This window comes from Aptenodytes patagonicus, chromosome 11 (assembly GCF_965638725.1).
Source record: "Aptenodytes patagonicus chromosome 11, bAptPat1.pri.cur, whole genome shotgun sequence".
Taxonomy (NCBI): Eukaryota; Metazoa; Chordata; class Aves; order Sphenisciformes; family Spheniscidae; genus Aptenodytes; species Aptenodytes patagonicus.
In genome coordinates, this window is record NC_134959.1 from 1,679,936 (window position 1) to 1,692,584 (window position 12,649).

The window sequence follows — 12,649 nt, forward strand, 5'->3', positions numbered from 1 at the left end:
GGAGGTATGTTTTAAACAAGCTGTCACCAATCGTCGTTTGCTTTTAAGTGGGGTGCAAGAGCAGCGGCGCTGCCAGCTGATGCCCGGAGCTGGGTTGCCTGTGAGGCAGAGTGCTTTTCGGGCAGCAGAGGACATGACATGATGGATTTGCTCCAGCTGAAATCTATTTTAAGGTAACAAACAATGAAAAAATTGTATTTTTTGTGTTGAGCACCATTGACCTCTTGTTGGAGCTCTCAACGTGAAACTGGTGTCTGGAAGAAGTGCTGGGAGTGTAGGAAATCCCACCGCGGGGTGCCGGGGGCTCAGCTGCATCCTGCCCTACTGCTGCGAGAACAGGCAAAGAGTATCCTAGTACTGAAATACTGGGTGGAAGAGCCTGCTCAAAGGGTCTGGGCGAGCAAATAGCAGTACAGACAGCGAGCACGGCGGCTGATGCAAGGAAGTGTCATTTTCGAAGCGTCAGCTGTGACTGATCCACCTCGGAGTCTTCTAGAAGGACCTCTCTTACCGAGGACTGCCACCACTCACTGCTGGCAAACCTGAGCCGCAGGTGTTGGGCGTGAGGGGTGCAAAATGCACTTTCAGAGCAGGAAGAGGTGCCGGGTTTCACCGGCGCTTTGCGCCCGATCCCGCAGCTCCCCGATGGTGGAGCAGCTCGGATGCAATGTGTGCAGGTGTGCCCTTAGGCGTGGGCGGCAGAGGAAGAGACATGCACGTGATCTTCTCTGGTTTTATGCTCTTGTCCCAGGCTCTGACTTTTAAGGGTAAAAATTGTTGGGCTGATTGTTGTCTTGAAGTGCAGTTGGAGTTTTTGAGGGGAACGCTGGGGTCACGTCTCTGCAGTCGTTATACCCGGGGAAGACGGTGCTTTACCTCGCATCAGCACGGCCTCTCGGACACTCAGCATTGATGCAGGGTTAGTGGGGTTTGAGCGTAGCGTTGCTGTTCGAGCTTGTGTTAAACTGGGGAGGGAAAGGACGGACCAGTGTACCTGCTTGCAACAAGACAGTCCCGGGAGATGATCGGTGGTCCCTGGCCTTCCTTACACCTCTGAGCTGTTCAGAACAGCAGCTGGCAATGGAAGTGGCATCATTTGTTATTGCAAACTATTTCTGTTCACGTCAGAAAAAATAAGGCGAAAGCATTTAAATCCAGAGTGTTTAAATGAAATGCTGGAGTGTTTATTTTGGCTGTTGTGACTTTGTCCCATTGCTCCGCTGACTCCTGCGCCGAGGAAGGGCTCTCGGCGGCTGCTCTCGAGCCCGGTTGCCCTTCTTTGGGCTCCAAATGTGAAGTCCTCTGTGCCCGCAGCCGAACGTGCCTTGGCTTCCTCCAACCACAAGAGCCACTGTCAGATAGGTTTGTTTAGCTTGCTTTACCAAAAAAAGGGATTCCCAACCCATTTTTTCAGGCCTCAGCGCTGCACTGGAGCGTGGGTGAGAGGGGCCGAGTTTCGGGCGTGCAGCCGCCGGGCTGTCACGCTGCCCATCGCGAAGGGGGCATGCAAACAAAACCCGTTGGTCCGAGTAAACGGTTTCTCTTTAATCTGCGGGTGCAGTCTGGTTGCCAGACAGAACTCGGAAAGAGGAAGGAGCAGTGTACACAGTGACGACACGGTCTTGTGACTGCTGGCACAGGAGCCACCTGCCAGGGTGCTGAGTCTGATGCAGACAGCATGACTGGGCTTCTCTAAACAAGGGAATTTCTGTTAGATTTGCTTGTCTGAGTTTCCAGCGATGGTCGTGCATGATTTAATGTATTGAGATTCTTTTATTTAATCTAACTTTATATCTAAAGCTTAGGGTCTGGGTTTTGCTAGGTTATTGAAATCAGATCTATCACAAAGCTGCTCGTTCTGGCCTTGTTTTTAGAGCAGTGGCACAGTGTTCAAACCAGAAGCCCTTGCTTAAAATAATAGTGTGTCTCAAATACAAAAAACACAAGTGCGTGACTTCAGTCTGTATATATTCTCAGCATGCTAGGCTCCTGAAGCTTGAGTTATGTACCAGCTCTCGCTGTTCATGTGAAAAATCTTGCCCGTCTCAATACTTGGTAACTTTGTCTTGCTCGGGATATTTCTTCAAGATTTCTTCCTGCTGCTCATACCGAGCAGTCCCCAGCATCGCCTGCTTCACCTCGCTGCACGTTAAAATCCAGACCAATGCGAATAAACGAGACTGGTACAAAGCAGGCATAGGTCTGCCTCTCTGAGACAGCAGGGAACGCTCAGCCAGCATCTGCATCGCTTTCCATGCTTTTATGCCGTATTGGCAGGTTTGTTCTCAAGGTAGCTTCTCCTCTTAAAATCCCAGTAGAAACCTGCATGGGAGAGGGGCATGTTCAATGTTCAACCACTGGGAACGCCTTGGCTGGTGTTTGCACATAGCTGGGACTTAAAGTTGATCAACCCCAAAACACAGATCTGGGGGAGAGCGAGCTTGGCTGGGGCTGGGGCTGCCGGAACTGCTGCTTCGCTGCTGGACCCTTTGCCCTGCGATGGAGGCAATTGCGGGAGCGCAGGCGGAGCTGGGAGCAGATGGAGCTTCCTGCTCTCGGATGGAGAGTGCTGCCTATGGATATAGGCAGAGCTGTACTGGCCTTTCTGGTGGAAATCGTTACGCTGACTGTACAATGCAGGCCTTCTAAGTGCATTTGGCTGCGGTGCTGATCCTGTAAGCGGTCAGTAATGTTAGCAGACTTATCGGCTGCCAGAATATTCTCCAGAATAACATGTTATCACGTAAGCTCAAATAGTAATGCTGTATTCTTGTGGTAGAAATACCGCGGGCCCTAAGGAGAAGCCCTCAGCTCTCCACATTGAACCAAGGGCTTTAACGCCGGTTTTTGTGTGTCCCCCGGGCATGCTGTGTGCGCTCCCCTGCATCCCACTTCTGCTCAGGATTGGGAAACCCTTCCCAAACGCCGGGGGCGGTTGTGTTTGGAAATCCTTGGGTTCTCCCACCCCAGCCTGGCTTCCCCCTGTGCTCGCAGCCGGGCACATCCCCAGCCGCACACAAGGCGTTGGCTCTGGTTTTCACGTGAATTGGTTGCAGCTTTCGCACCATGCAGCAGCCTTGGTTGCCCTCACCCTTCTTTAGTGATATTTTAGCATTTTAGCTTGGCGGAGGCTCCTTTCTGCAAGATGCTAAACCCTGACACTGGAAACCCACGGTAGAAAGGAGAGGACAAGCGCTGCGTGAGGCTGGTGCAGGATGTTGTGGGGTTAAGTGGGCACAGTCTGGGGAAGGCTCTTGTTAATCTGGTCTCTTCTCTTTCTAGGATAAAGATAAAGTTTCTCTAACCAAGACTCCAAAGTTGGACCGGAGCGATGGCGGCAAAGAGGTGAAAGAGCGAGCGACCAAACGGAAGTTGCCTTTCACTGTTGGAACAAATGGAGATCAAAAAGACTCGGATACAGGTACAGAAATGACATATTCCACCCTCAAAACGTGAGTGTTGGGGTGGTGGGGAGCGCACGCATATTGTCCAATATGCAAGCAATCCATACCGAAGCGTTCTACCAAATTTCCTGTATTTTTTAATTGAAGGAAGAGGCATGTGGACAAGAGGATAACTACTGTGGTATGCACACGTACACATCTGGAGCTGAGTGGATGAAGGCCCTTATGTTCTTAGTAATATATTTAACTGGACCAAGAGATGGCTCTGTGAGGAGGCACCCCTTCCTTTGGCTGGTGGTCCCTTCTTCTCTGTTTCTAACTAGTCCAGTTCAGGAACTGCAGCTTAGACAAGCCGAGAAGCAGTGCTGGGCCTGCTAGGAAGAACTTGGAAAATAAGAGAATAAAGCTGGGTACTCTTTAAAAAAGACAAACAACAAGCAGTAAAAAAAATGAGCTTGCGTGCATCTGCCTAAAGTAAACCTGATATATATATGTGTATGTAGATACATACATATACCTCTCTAGCCATGTTTTGTTGGTTTGGGGCTTTAAACTTTTAGCACTTCACTATCTTAAAGCTGAAAAATTATTTCCAGCTGGTGTGTGCACAGGCGTTGTCAAACACATGTAAAACTGTCTGAATGTTATACTGACGGGCTGGAGGTGTGACTTCGGTGATGTGGCCGTCTGGGCCTGTTTGGGTGTTTAGGTCGGCTCTCTGGGTTTGGTGCGGGTGGTTCTCAGGACCGTAAGGACGTTAAGGTGCCCTCTTTGCCCCTGTTCTTGGGACCACCAAGGTTCCTTCGGCGATTGCAGCATGACTGAGCAACGCGTCCTCAATACGCGCCTGGTTTCTGGGAAGCATCGGTGCTGCTGTGGGTATTTCAGCCTGGCTGTGTCGTGGTTGGGCAGGTCACATCTCGTGGCAGAAGAGTGGCTGGTACACGTGGCTCTCGCGCGCCGTGGCCCTACATAGCTACAGAGGCGTTGAATAGGCTGTTTGTTTTGTAAAGCAATGTTGCAAAGCTTTGACATGGAGAAAATAATGCTATTTGGTTGCAAGGGGCTTAGCTGTGGCTTTATGGGCAGAGGTTTGCATAGGTCCGTTCTATACATTTCTAGGAAATCGGCACTTGGAAATGGTTCTGCTCAGGTAAGGATCACAAATTGTGCAAAGAGAAAAAGCGGACTAAAAGTTGGGAATATGCTTAAAAATGGTAAAAAAGATGTATTTGCTGTTACTCTCGGGTGAGCGTGTGAGGTGGCCTGATGCAGGACGCAGTGCGTCAGCCTACGTGAGCTGTCGGCCGGTCTCCTCTGGTTCAGAAGTTGGAAGGGCAGATTTTGAAAAGTCATGAGTGCCGCCTGGGTCACGCAGCCACCGCGGCGGTGGAGGCTGTTTCTCAGGTGAGGACACGCAGTGGCATGTCCTGGGGCTGGCCTGGCGTTTCTGTGGGTTTCTGTGTGCCGAATAGTAATTTTCTCAGTTGCTGAACTCCCCGTCCGGAGAGAAAGTTTCAAAACGCTAATTCATTTCGTTAAACGACAGCTCATACTGGTGGCCGTTTGCGGGGATGAAGTGTCGTTTTTGCGTTCGTGGCGTGCAGGTGGGCGAGTGCATCGCTGAATGAATGGATTAGGGTTTGCAGCTGTGGGAGAAGGGGTGACCCCTGGCCGTCGGGGAGCAGATGGGGTTACAGCCCGACACAGGTGATCTTCACTTGCTTTCCAAACAGGCGGCGTGGGGAGGGCTTTGGCACCATTTGTGGTGCTGTAGTGGCTCACTAGGAATAAATTTGGGGTGTCACCTTTGGAGGGAGGGTGTCACCTTTGGAGGGAGGGTGGCTGGGGCAAGGCAGAGCTGATTAGCCAGAACCATAGCTGCTGCTTTTTGTCAAGGGTGTTTCTGCCGCGTTCAATACTTGGTTTAGAATTTAAACCCAAACTCGCTTCAGGGCTGTCTGACCCTCGTGACAGCTAAAATGTCATGGTAGGGCTCCCAGCTCGCTTTCTGTGTCCTCCAGCAGCAGTTATCTGCTTCTCACAGGGCTCTGGTCTCTCTCTGGCTGTAGAGACGTTAGAAATGTTTCTGCTGGCGGCATCGAGCAGGAAACCAAATTAAAAAGAGAGCAGCAGGGTAGGGAGAGCAGAGCGCTGCTGGGGGAGAGGCTGTGGCTGCTGCAGGGTGCAGAGGAGCAGCAGCGCAGCCCGTGAGACACCCCCTGCCCATCGGCTCCCACGTTACCCCTCTGCTTTCAGCAGGCGTGTGACTCTATCTTCGGACACGTCTTCCCCTTCCTCTTCAGAGCTCATCCTTCCTGGGGAAGCGGGCGTGCAAGCGGCAGGGCTGAGCCAAGGGGCGGCCGGCAGCCCAGCTCCCTGCCTGCACGCAGGACAGCCGGAGACCCGGAGGTGGTCATTGCGCTCAGAGACGCCTTTAAAGACAAACTGGGCTTGACAAACGCTGCAGAGGTGTAGGCGAGTCTCTAGCAACCTGTTTGGTGGAGACTGAGGAGAGGAAGTGACTCAGCCGCTGGGGAGGAGATAGCAGCAGGGAGCTGCAGATCAACGCGCAGAGAGGCAGACCGATACTTAGCAGGAGCCTGTTTCTCTTCTCCGAGGCCTTCTACTCCAGGAATCAAATGTTTGAGATGGGAAAAGACTTCCTGGCACCTTGCTCCCCTCTTGCACCACCCCGTTGCAACCGTGGGGTGTTTCAGGCCCTTCTGTTCCTTGGCCGGGCTCGAGGCCGGCTTTCGTTTAGCAGGTAGAGGCCTGTTTGTAGGTGCACAAAAAGTTGCCCACGTCATATGGGGACGGAGGGGTGCCCCCGAGCCTGTGCGCGTGTAATGAGAGTGGCACTCCTCTTAACGGCACACATCTGGCAGCGCACGCTCAAGCGTGCGTGGCTTGCAGGCTGCCGGAGGACAGGCTTTTGTCTCGAACAAAGGGGCTGCAGCACACCCACCCCGCAGCCCCCTCTATCTCCCTGCTGCCCGGGCAGAAACGCCGCTTGCCCGCATCCCCGGAGGAAAGGGAGGCTGCTTTTTCTTGTTCTGTTCCTAAGCTTTGATTTCAGCTCTTGTGAGAAGTGGGATTGCAACATTGGTGTTCACCGTGCCAGTTGCGGAGTTGACCTTAGATGATTTATGTAACACCATCGTGCTTCCTGGGCTGCTGTACACAGGCTGTCGTGTTTGTTTGCGGGTAGTTTTGCTAGGGTATTCCACAGCCACGTGGAATTTAGCTGTAAGGATGTGGGAGCTGGGAGCTAGGAGAGCTCTCTTTTTGCCTGTAGTGGGATATTTTTTTCCTCTAAAATATAAACAATAACACAAATCCTTGTCCTGATTTGTTGCAGCGGCTCATATTCCTTAGTAGCACATCCTATCTGTTGCCTTTTTTCCCCGAACAGCTCTGGCTCAGCTTTGACGTATGCACACTGTACGTGGTGCAAGAAAGCATCGGTGATGGGTTTGCCTCGCCGTCGAAGGGCGGCGAAGCCCACCCTGGCTGGGTGTTCGGCAGCAGCCAGGTGCTGCAGCGCGGTTGCCTGTTGGAGCCTTCCTGTGTTTGCAAGACGTGGTGCGAGCAGAGGGTGTGGGCTGTTGGTGTGCCAGCCTGCGCCGGGACAGCCGGTGAGAGCCCACGTGCGTTATTGCCTCTGTTTGCCTCCTCGGTGCGCAGGTGGCACCGCCACCTCGCCGGCAGGTTGCAAATACTAACCCACGTCTCCTGTGTGCTCACAGTGCTTACCCTGAGCACCGGTGCCTCCCTGGATGGCTTTTCCATTTGCACCCAGGTGTTCCCAGGGGAGGTGTGTGTTTGGGGGCAGAGGTCTGCCCCGGTCCTTTGCTCATGCTGGAGTGGGGCAGCTCACCTGCCCTTCCTTTAACCCTGCTCTTGCAGCTCACTCCTTGAGTTGCTTTATGAGCGTGCGCTGCTGGCAGAGTGCTGATGTGTTCAGGAAGCGAGCAAGTAAGCGATTTCGTTCTTGATCTGTTTTTATTTGCAGCACCCGCCTCCAGCGCAGCGTGCCTTTACTGCGCCCTGATCCTGAGCAAGCGCTCCCAGCGCCGCTTGGGGTTTGTTCCCGTACGGAGATGGGCTTGGCACAGGCTGCGGGAGGTGCTGCTGGCCAGCACTGTTTTAAAATGTATGGTTTGGGTACAGTGGGTTCAGTGCTAATCCTTCAAAATGGTTTCTAGAGCAACAATTCTGGCTCTCGGGTTCCTCAGAGTTAACTAAATAAACTGTCTTTAGGGGGGGGAAAAATTGCATAAAGCTGTGAGCCTCCAGACTGTGCATGTTACAGATCCAGCACTGCGGGAGCAGCAGCTCTCTGCCTGAGACTTCTCCTCCTTCCTTCTCCTTTCACTCGTGCAGCATCTCCCCACATCCACAGACCTTGCCGAGAGCCTATGTGCTGCCTGGCAGCCGCCGAACGAGTAAAGCCAGCTTTTTTCCCTAGCGATTTCAGCAGCTTGTGAGGCTTCGTGCAGCTCCTTGTTTGTGCACTGTGCTTAAAGGAGGTTAGGCATTTAAAAAAAGAAATATTACAAAATTGTAATATTAAGAAGCACGCAGAGGAGCGTCCTGCGGAGACGGCGGGGAGAAGGGGACAGTCCTGCCGGGAAGCCACCTGCGGGGAGGTGGCGGGAGAGGTGGGCACGGGCGACTGGCACAGAGCGGGTCGCAGCGGCGCTCCTCCCGGTGCTGGTGCCTGCGGCGCCGAGCCGCGGCTGAGTCATGGGCTGACTCAACGGCACCAGACTGCCGGCACGGGGCCGGGCGCTCCCCGCCTCCCGCGCAGGCTGCAGAGCGGACGGCAGCGCGGTGGCTTCGCACGGACGGGATTTTTACTGTTCTGTGTCGTGCATGCTGGATCAGGTAACGCTGCTTGAAGGTCAGCTGTGAGATGCACAGTCCAGAGTGCAAAATTCATTATATCCACTCATACTGCGGACAGTTTCTTTAGCTGGATGTAAGGCTGTCACTTGAGTCCCTCGGCTCGAGGTGGAGCTGTGGTTTCCAGGCCTTTAGTCATCATCGGGGAGAGTTAGGACTTAATACAAATCTCCGAGCACCGTGAGTTAATTCTGGCCTCCAAGACCTCTCCCTGGGAGCTGGAAAGGCCCGAGCAAGGCTGGGTCAAAACTGCAGGTCCACAGCAGTGCTGGGTGCCCCGTTACCTCCCTGGGTGCAGGTCTGTCTCCTCTGATGATTCACTTGGGAGAAGTGAGGAATAAGCTGGAGTTTATTTTGCCTTTGCAGGGTTGCTGCTGGAGTTTTGTGCCTCTAGCCCCTCAACTTCTACTGCTGCTCCTTGGGTTTGTGTGAAATCTCGAGGACTGGTTTTGTGTGTGTTTGGTGGCAAAATCAGTGCATGTAAGAGAGAAGCTCAGTTCTGTCCAGATCATGTCCAAACCCTGCCATTGCTAAATAATACCCAGGCTTAAATAGATGTACTCTTAAAAGCAGAGGCACTGGAGCCATCCGGTGCTCCTGCTCACTGCCATGGCCGTGTAGAGCTAGCGCAGCGTCTGCTGCCCTTGGTCGGCGAGAGCTGCAGATGGGGTGCCCAGCCCTCGCCTCAGCAGCTTTAGTCCACAACCAAACGCCTCGCTTGTGTAAAGTTCCCCAAACAACAGAGAAATCCTAATTTTGAAGCGTTTTGTCACTCAGACTTTTGTGTCTCTGGCAGCTCTTGAGCCGAGTGCTTTGCAAACCTGAACTGTCCCTACAGCCTCGCCGAGGAGGGAGCAAGGGGAGCAGGAGGAGGCAGGAAGGGTTTGTATTCACCTGGAAGTGCTGCAGAAGGGTGTCTTCAGTGGGTTGGATGCCATTTAAACCCGGTGGGTGGTAACCTGAAAGCTGGAGCCCTCGGGTCCGGCAGTGATGGCAAGCTGCCTCTTCCTCCATCAGCCCGGCAGCGGCTCGCGGCTGAGCAGGAGCCCGGTTCTCCCCCTGCCGCCCCGGCGGCGCTGCCTCCGACCCAAGCATTGCCGCTTCCAGTCCCCGGCCGGGGTGGGAAGGGTGATCGGCGTGTGGTTTAGCAGCGTTGTGGCTTCGGGTCATGGGATTTCTCAGCATCGCTTGATATTTTTGTTGTTGTTGTTGCTATAGTCGTTTGAGTTGAACCAAATGTCACGGCAGGCTGTGCTGCGGCGGCGGGGCAGGCAGCAGTGGTGATGCCGATGCCGTGCACACCGGGGGCCGGCAGAGGTGGGGGACCCGCCACGGCGCAGGGCACAGAGCAGGAGGAGGCTCCTTCCATCTGGAGATGGAAAACAGCAGCTTCCCGTGCTGACAGAAATAACAATGGCATCATCTGCATCTGTTGTGGTCTCGTGGCATTTAATGGTCATCTGTACTCGGGGGTATGGGGAGAGGTGGCTAGACTGGATGGGTGGATGGGGAGGAAAACTGGAAAATGTGGCCTGAGAGCCCGGCAGGCCCCGCTGCTGAGATGTGAAAGTCCTTAAACTGTTTCTGTCTCCTGTTTTGAAAAAAAGAAATAAAAGCAATACCATGCTTTTAAGTTCTTGAATAATAAAGTAGGTGTAAGCTGGGAATAAGAAGCTGGTGGAACTGCTCCACATCCCCAGCCCTCCTGCGTCCCCAGCCCCTTGCCCTCTCTTGCCACCCCTCCCGGCTGCCCATCGCGCTCTGCAGAGGGGGTGTTGGTGACCCCCTGGCCGTGGGCTGGCACTGCCGCGGGGCCGGAGCCGTGTCCATCCGTCCAGCTCCCCTCTGACTTGGGATGTCTGGCAGCTTCCTTGCCCCCAGCCTGAGCTCCCTTCCTGGTCAGGCAGCAGGTTTCTGAGGTTTTGTGTTGGCAGTCCCCACGATTTATTTAGACCCCATGATGTATTTATTTAGCAAGCAGCCGCACCCCCGGAGCAGCTACCGTGGGTGCCCCTGCCCCTCTGCAGAGCACATGAGCGGTCGCTCCGAGGCTCCACCTTGGCACAGGAGGGTTTTGCTTTTTGGGGGGAGAGGGGAGAGACAAAACCCCAGCCAGCCCTCCGAGCTGATCTGTGCATACCGACTTTTCCCTGGCTCCGGAGGGCTGTCCGGGAGCCCAGGGCTGAGCCCAGGGGCTCGTAGCCGGCTGGGGAGGTGCTGCTGGTGGACCCGGCTTAGTGTGAGTGCGGTCAGCAGGAGCTGGCCTCGGAGCTTAAAACTTCTGCTGCTTCGCAGCCTCCTTCGTGCTAATCCCCCGAGTATGTTATGTGACGCTAATTACTAGGTTAGAAAATGCTTGATGAATCAGATGACCTAAACCATCGTCCTCTCCTGGAGCCGGCTGTTGGGTTGCCTAATGCCTGCGAGTGTTTTGAGCGACATCGCATGGGAACGGGCTCGTTAGTCACAAGTTGCGAGGCTGGCGAGGGAATCCGTGAGAAGCAAATTGCTGGCTTATTAAAAAAGGCATCTGCGTACGAAACTGTTATTTGTGCGTGTTTTCTGTCGCTGGCCTCGGTCTGATGTGTGCAGCTGGGGCTGTGCTGCATTGGGTCTTTCTTTGGTTGTATAATTTCAGTCCTTGTACTAAAATAGTCAAGAAACTGTTCTCACCTAGCAACCAGGGAGAGAGTGAATGTCAGAGCTTCTCCGTTTCTAGCTGGGCTCCATAATGCCGGTACAGTGTGGATAGACTGGCAAACACCAGCCTTCAGATCACCCTTAGAAACTCCCCGTGTGCATCAGCCATCTGGGAAGTGCTGTGCGGAAAAGCAGGTCGTTTTATGACGGGAGCTGCCATAAATCTCCCTCCTCCCCCCGCATCACCTCCTTAACATGCAGAGTGAGAGGTTGCAGTGTGCTGTGTCTCTGTGAACCAAAAATCTATCAATGATGGCTTTTTCCTTAATACAAGAGCTTTTATCAGCGCTGTCTGCAGAGCGTCCTGCCCCCAGCCCCGGGAGGGGAGGGCTGGCCGGGTGGCTGTGCGGAGCCTTCCTCCCCCATCCTCCCTCCTCCAGCTCTTTCTGTTTCGTAGGAAATGAAAGGTCTGGACCTGAAAATTGGTCTCTCTCGGAATTATTTGCATTTAATATGGAGATTGTTGTTTCTGATATAAGCCTCTCGGTTCCTCTCACAGCGGTTTGTTAGCCAGTGGCCACTGATGAGAATATGCATTTACACATTTCTGCACAGCTGTGTTGTCTATCCTACAAGTCTAGGGAAAACGCCTGTATTTGGATCGCAGGCTATCATGCAGCATTAAACCTCTCTAGCCGAATTATGCTTTTAAAAATACTGCAACCACTGGGGTCAGGGCCTGCGGATCCTCTGTCCCCGGGAGCCGGGGTGAGCGGTGAGGACGGTGGGCTCAGCTCCACGCACAGTGACCTGACATGGATATAAACGGGTTTGTTCTTCCCACCGGCACCTCTCCTCCGCTCCTGACTGTCAGAGCCAACGTCTCCTCCATCCTTTCAGCTTAGCTGTGCAGGATGAGTCTCTGGCTCTGGACCCTCTCCATCCTTCAGATTAGGAAACAGCTCACTGCTGTACAGGAGCAGCTCAGGGCGCCTTCCTTGCCGTTCTGCCGAAGCACACCCTGCTACAGCTTCTCCTCTCGTCTTCCTCCTCGGTTTCCTTTTTGGCTCCCGCTTTCATTTGGCTGATTAGCCAGACATCATCTCCCGTCTCTGTCCCCCAGTCCATTTGTACTGCAGGCTCTGCAGCGTGTCCATGAACTCCTGGTGCAAAGCGTGCCTCCTCCCTGCACTGGCCCTCAGGTGCAGCTCTCCAGCCCGAGTGCCCCGTTCCTCTGCTTTACGGTGGTCTCCGTGCAGTCATGCCAGCCCTGTTTGCCCTTCTCGCCGCGCTCTTCGCAGCCTCGCGTTCGCCTGGCTTCTGTCCTGCTCCCCTGCTGCCCTCTCTTGTTTATCTGCCCGTGCCGTTGTGCTGCTTCCCATTTCACGCCGCTGCTGTGCATAACCTGCTGCTGTCCTCCCCGCGCCCCTGCAGCGCTGCCGCCTCGAAGCCTTCCCCTCGGCACCGTCCTGTGTGCTTGTCCTTAAATTCTGGGGTGCCCGCGGAGCCTTGGGACGTGGTTGTATCATGCTGCTGTAAACCTTTTGACTCGTGATCAGTCTTCTTCAGCACGTGTTGGTCCACGTCTGCAGATGCCCTGCGAGCACGTGTAAGCATCCGCGCGCTGGGGCTGCGAGCTGCCCCTGCTCAGGTTAAACCTGCTTTTCCCCTGGTTTGAGGTGACATGCTCCGAAACG

The 12,649-nt window shown here is 54.1% G+C and overlaps 1 protein-coding gene across 5 annotated transcripts in view; it reads left to right on the plus strand.

Moving 5' to 3' along the window:
- The window catches only part of ANKRD11 (ankyrin repeat domain containing 11), a 160,878-nt gene that overhangs the window by 125,289 nt on the left and 22,940 nt on the right, over window positions 1–12,649 (plus strand). For all 5 annotated transcript variants that reach the window (XM_076348900.1, XM_076348897.1, XM_076348898.1 and 2 more), the window contains one exon: window positions 3,283–3,421. In XM_076348900.1, coding sequence (XP_076205015.1) covers window positions 3,283–3,421 — 139 coding nt within the window. The remainder of the gene's footprint in view (window positions 1–3,282; window positions 3,422–12,649) is intronic.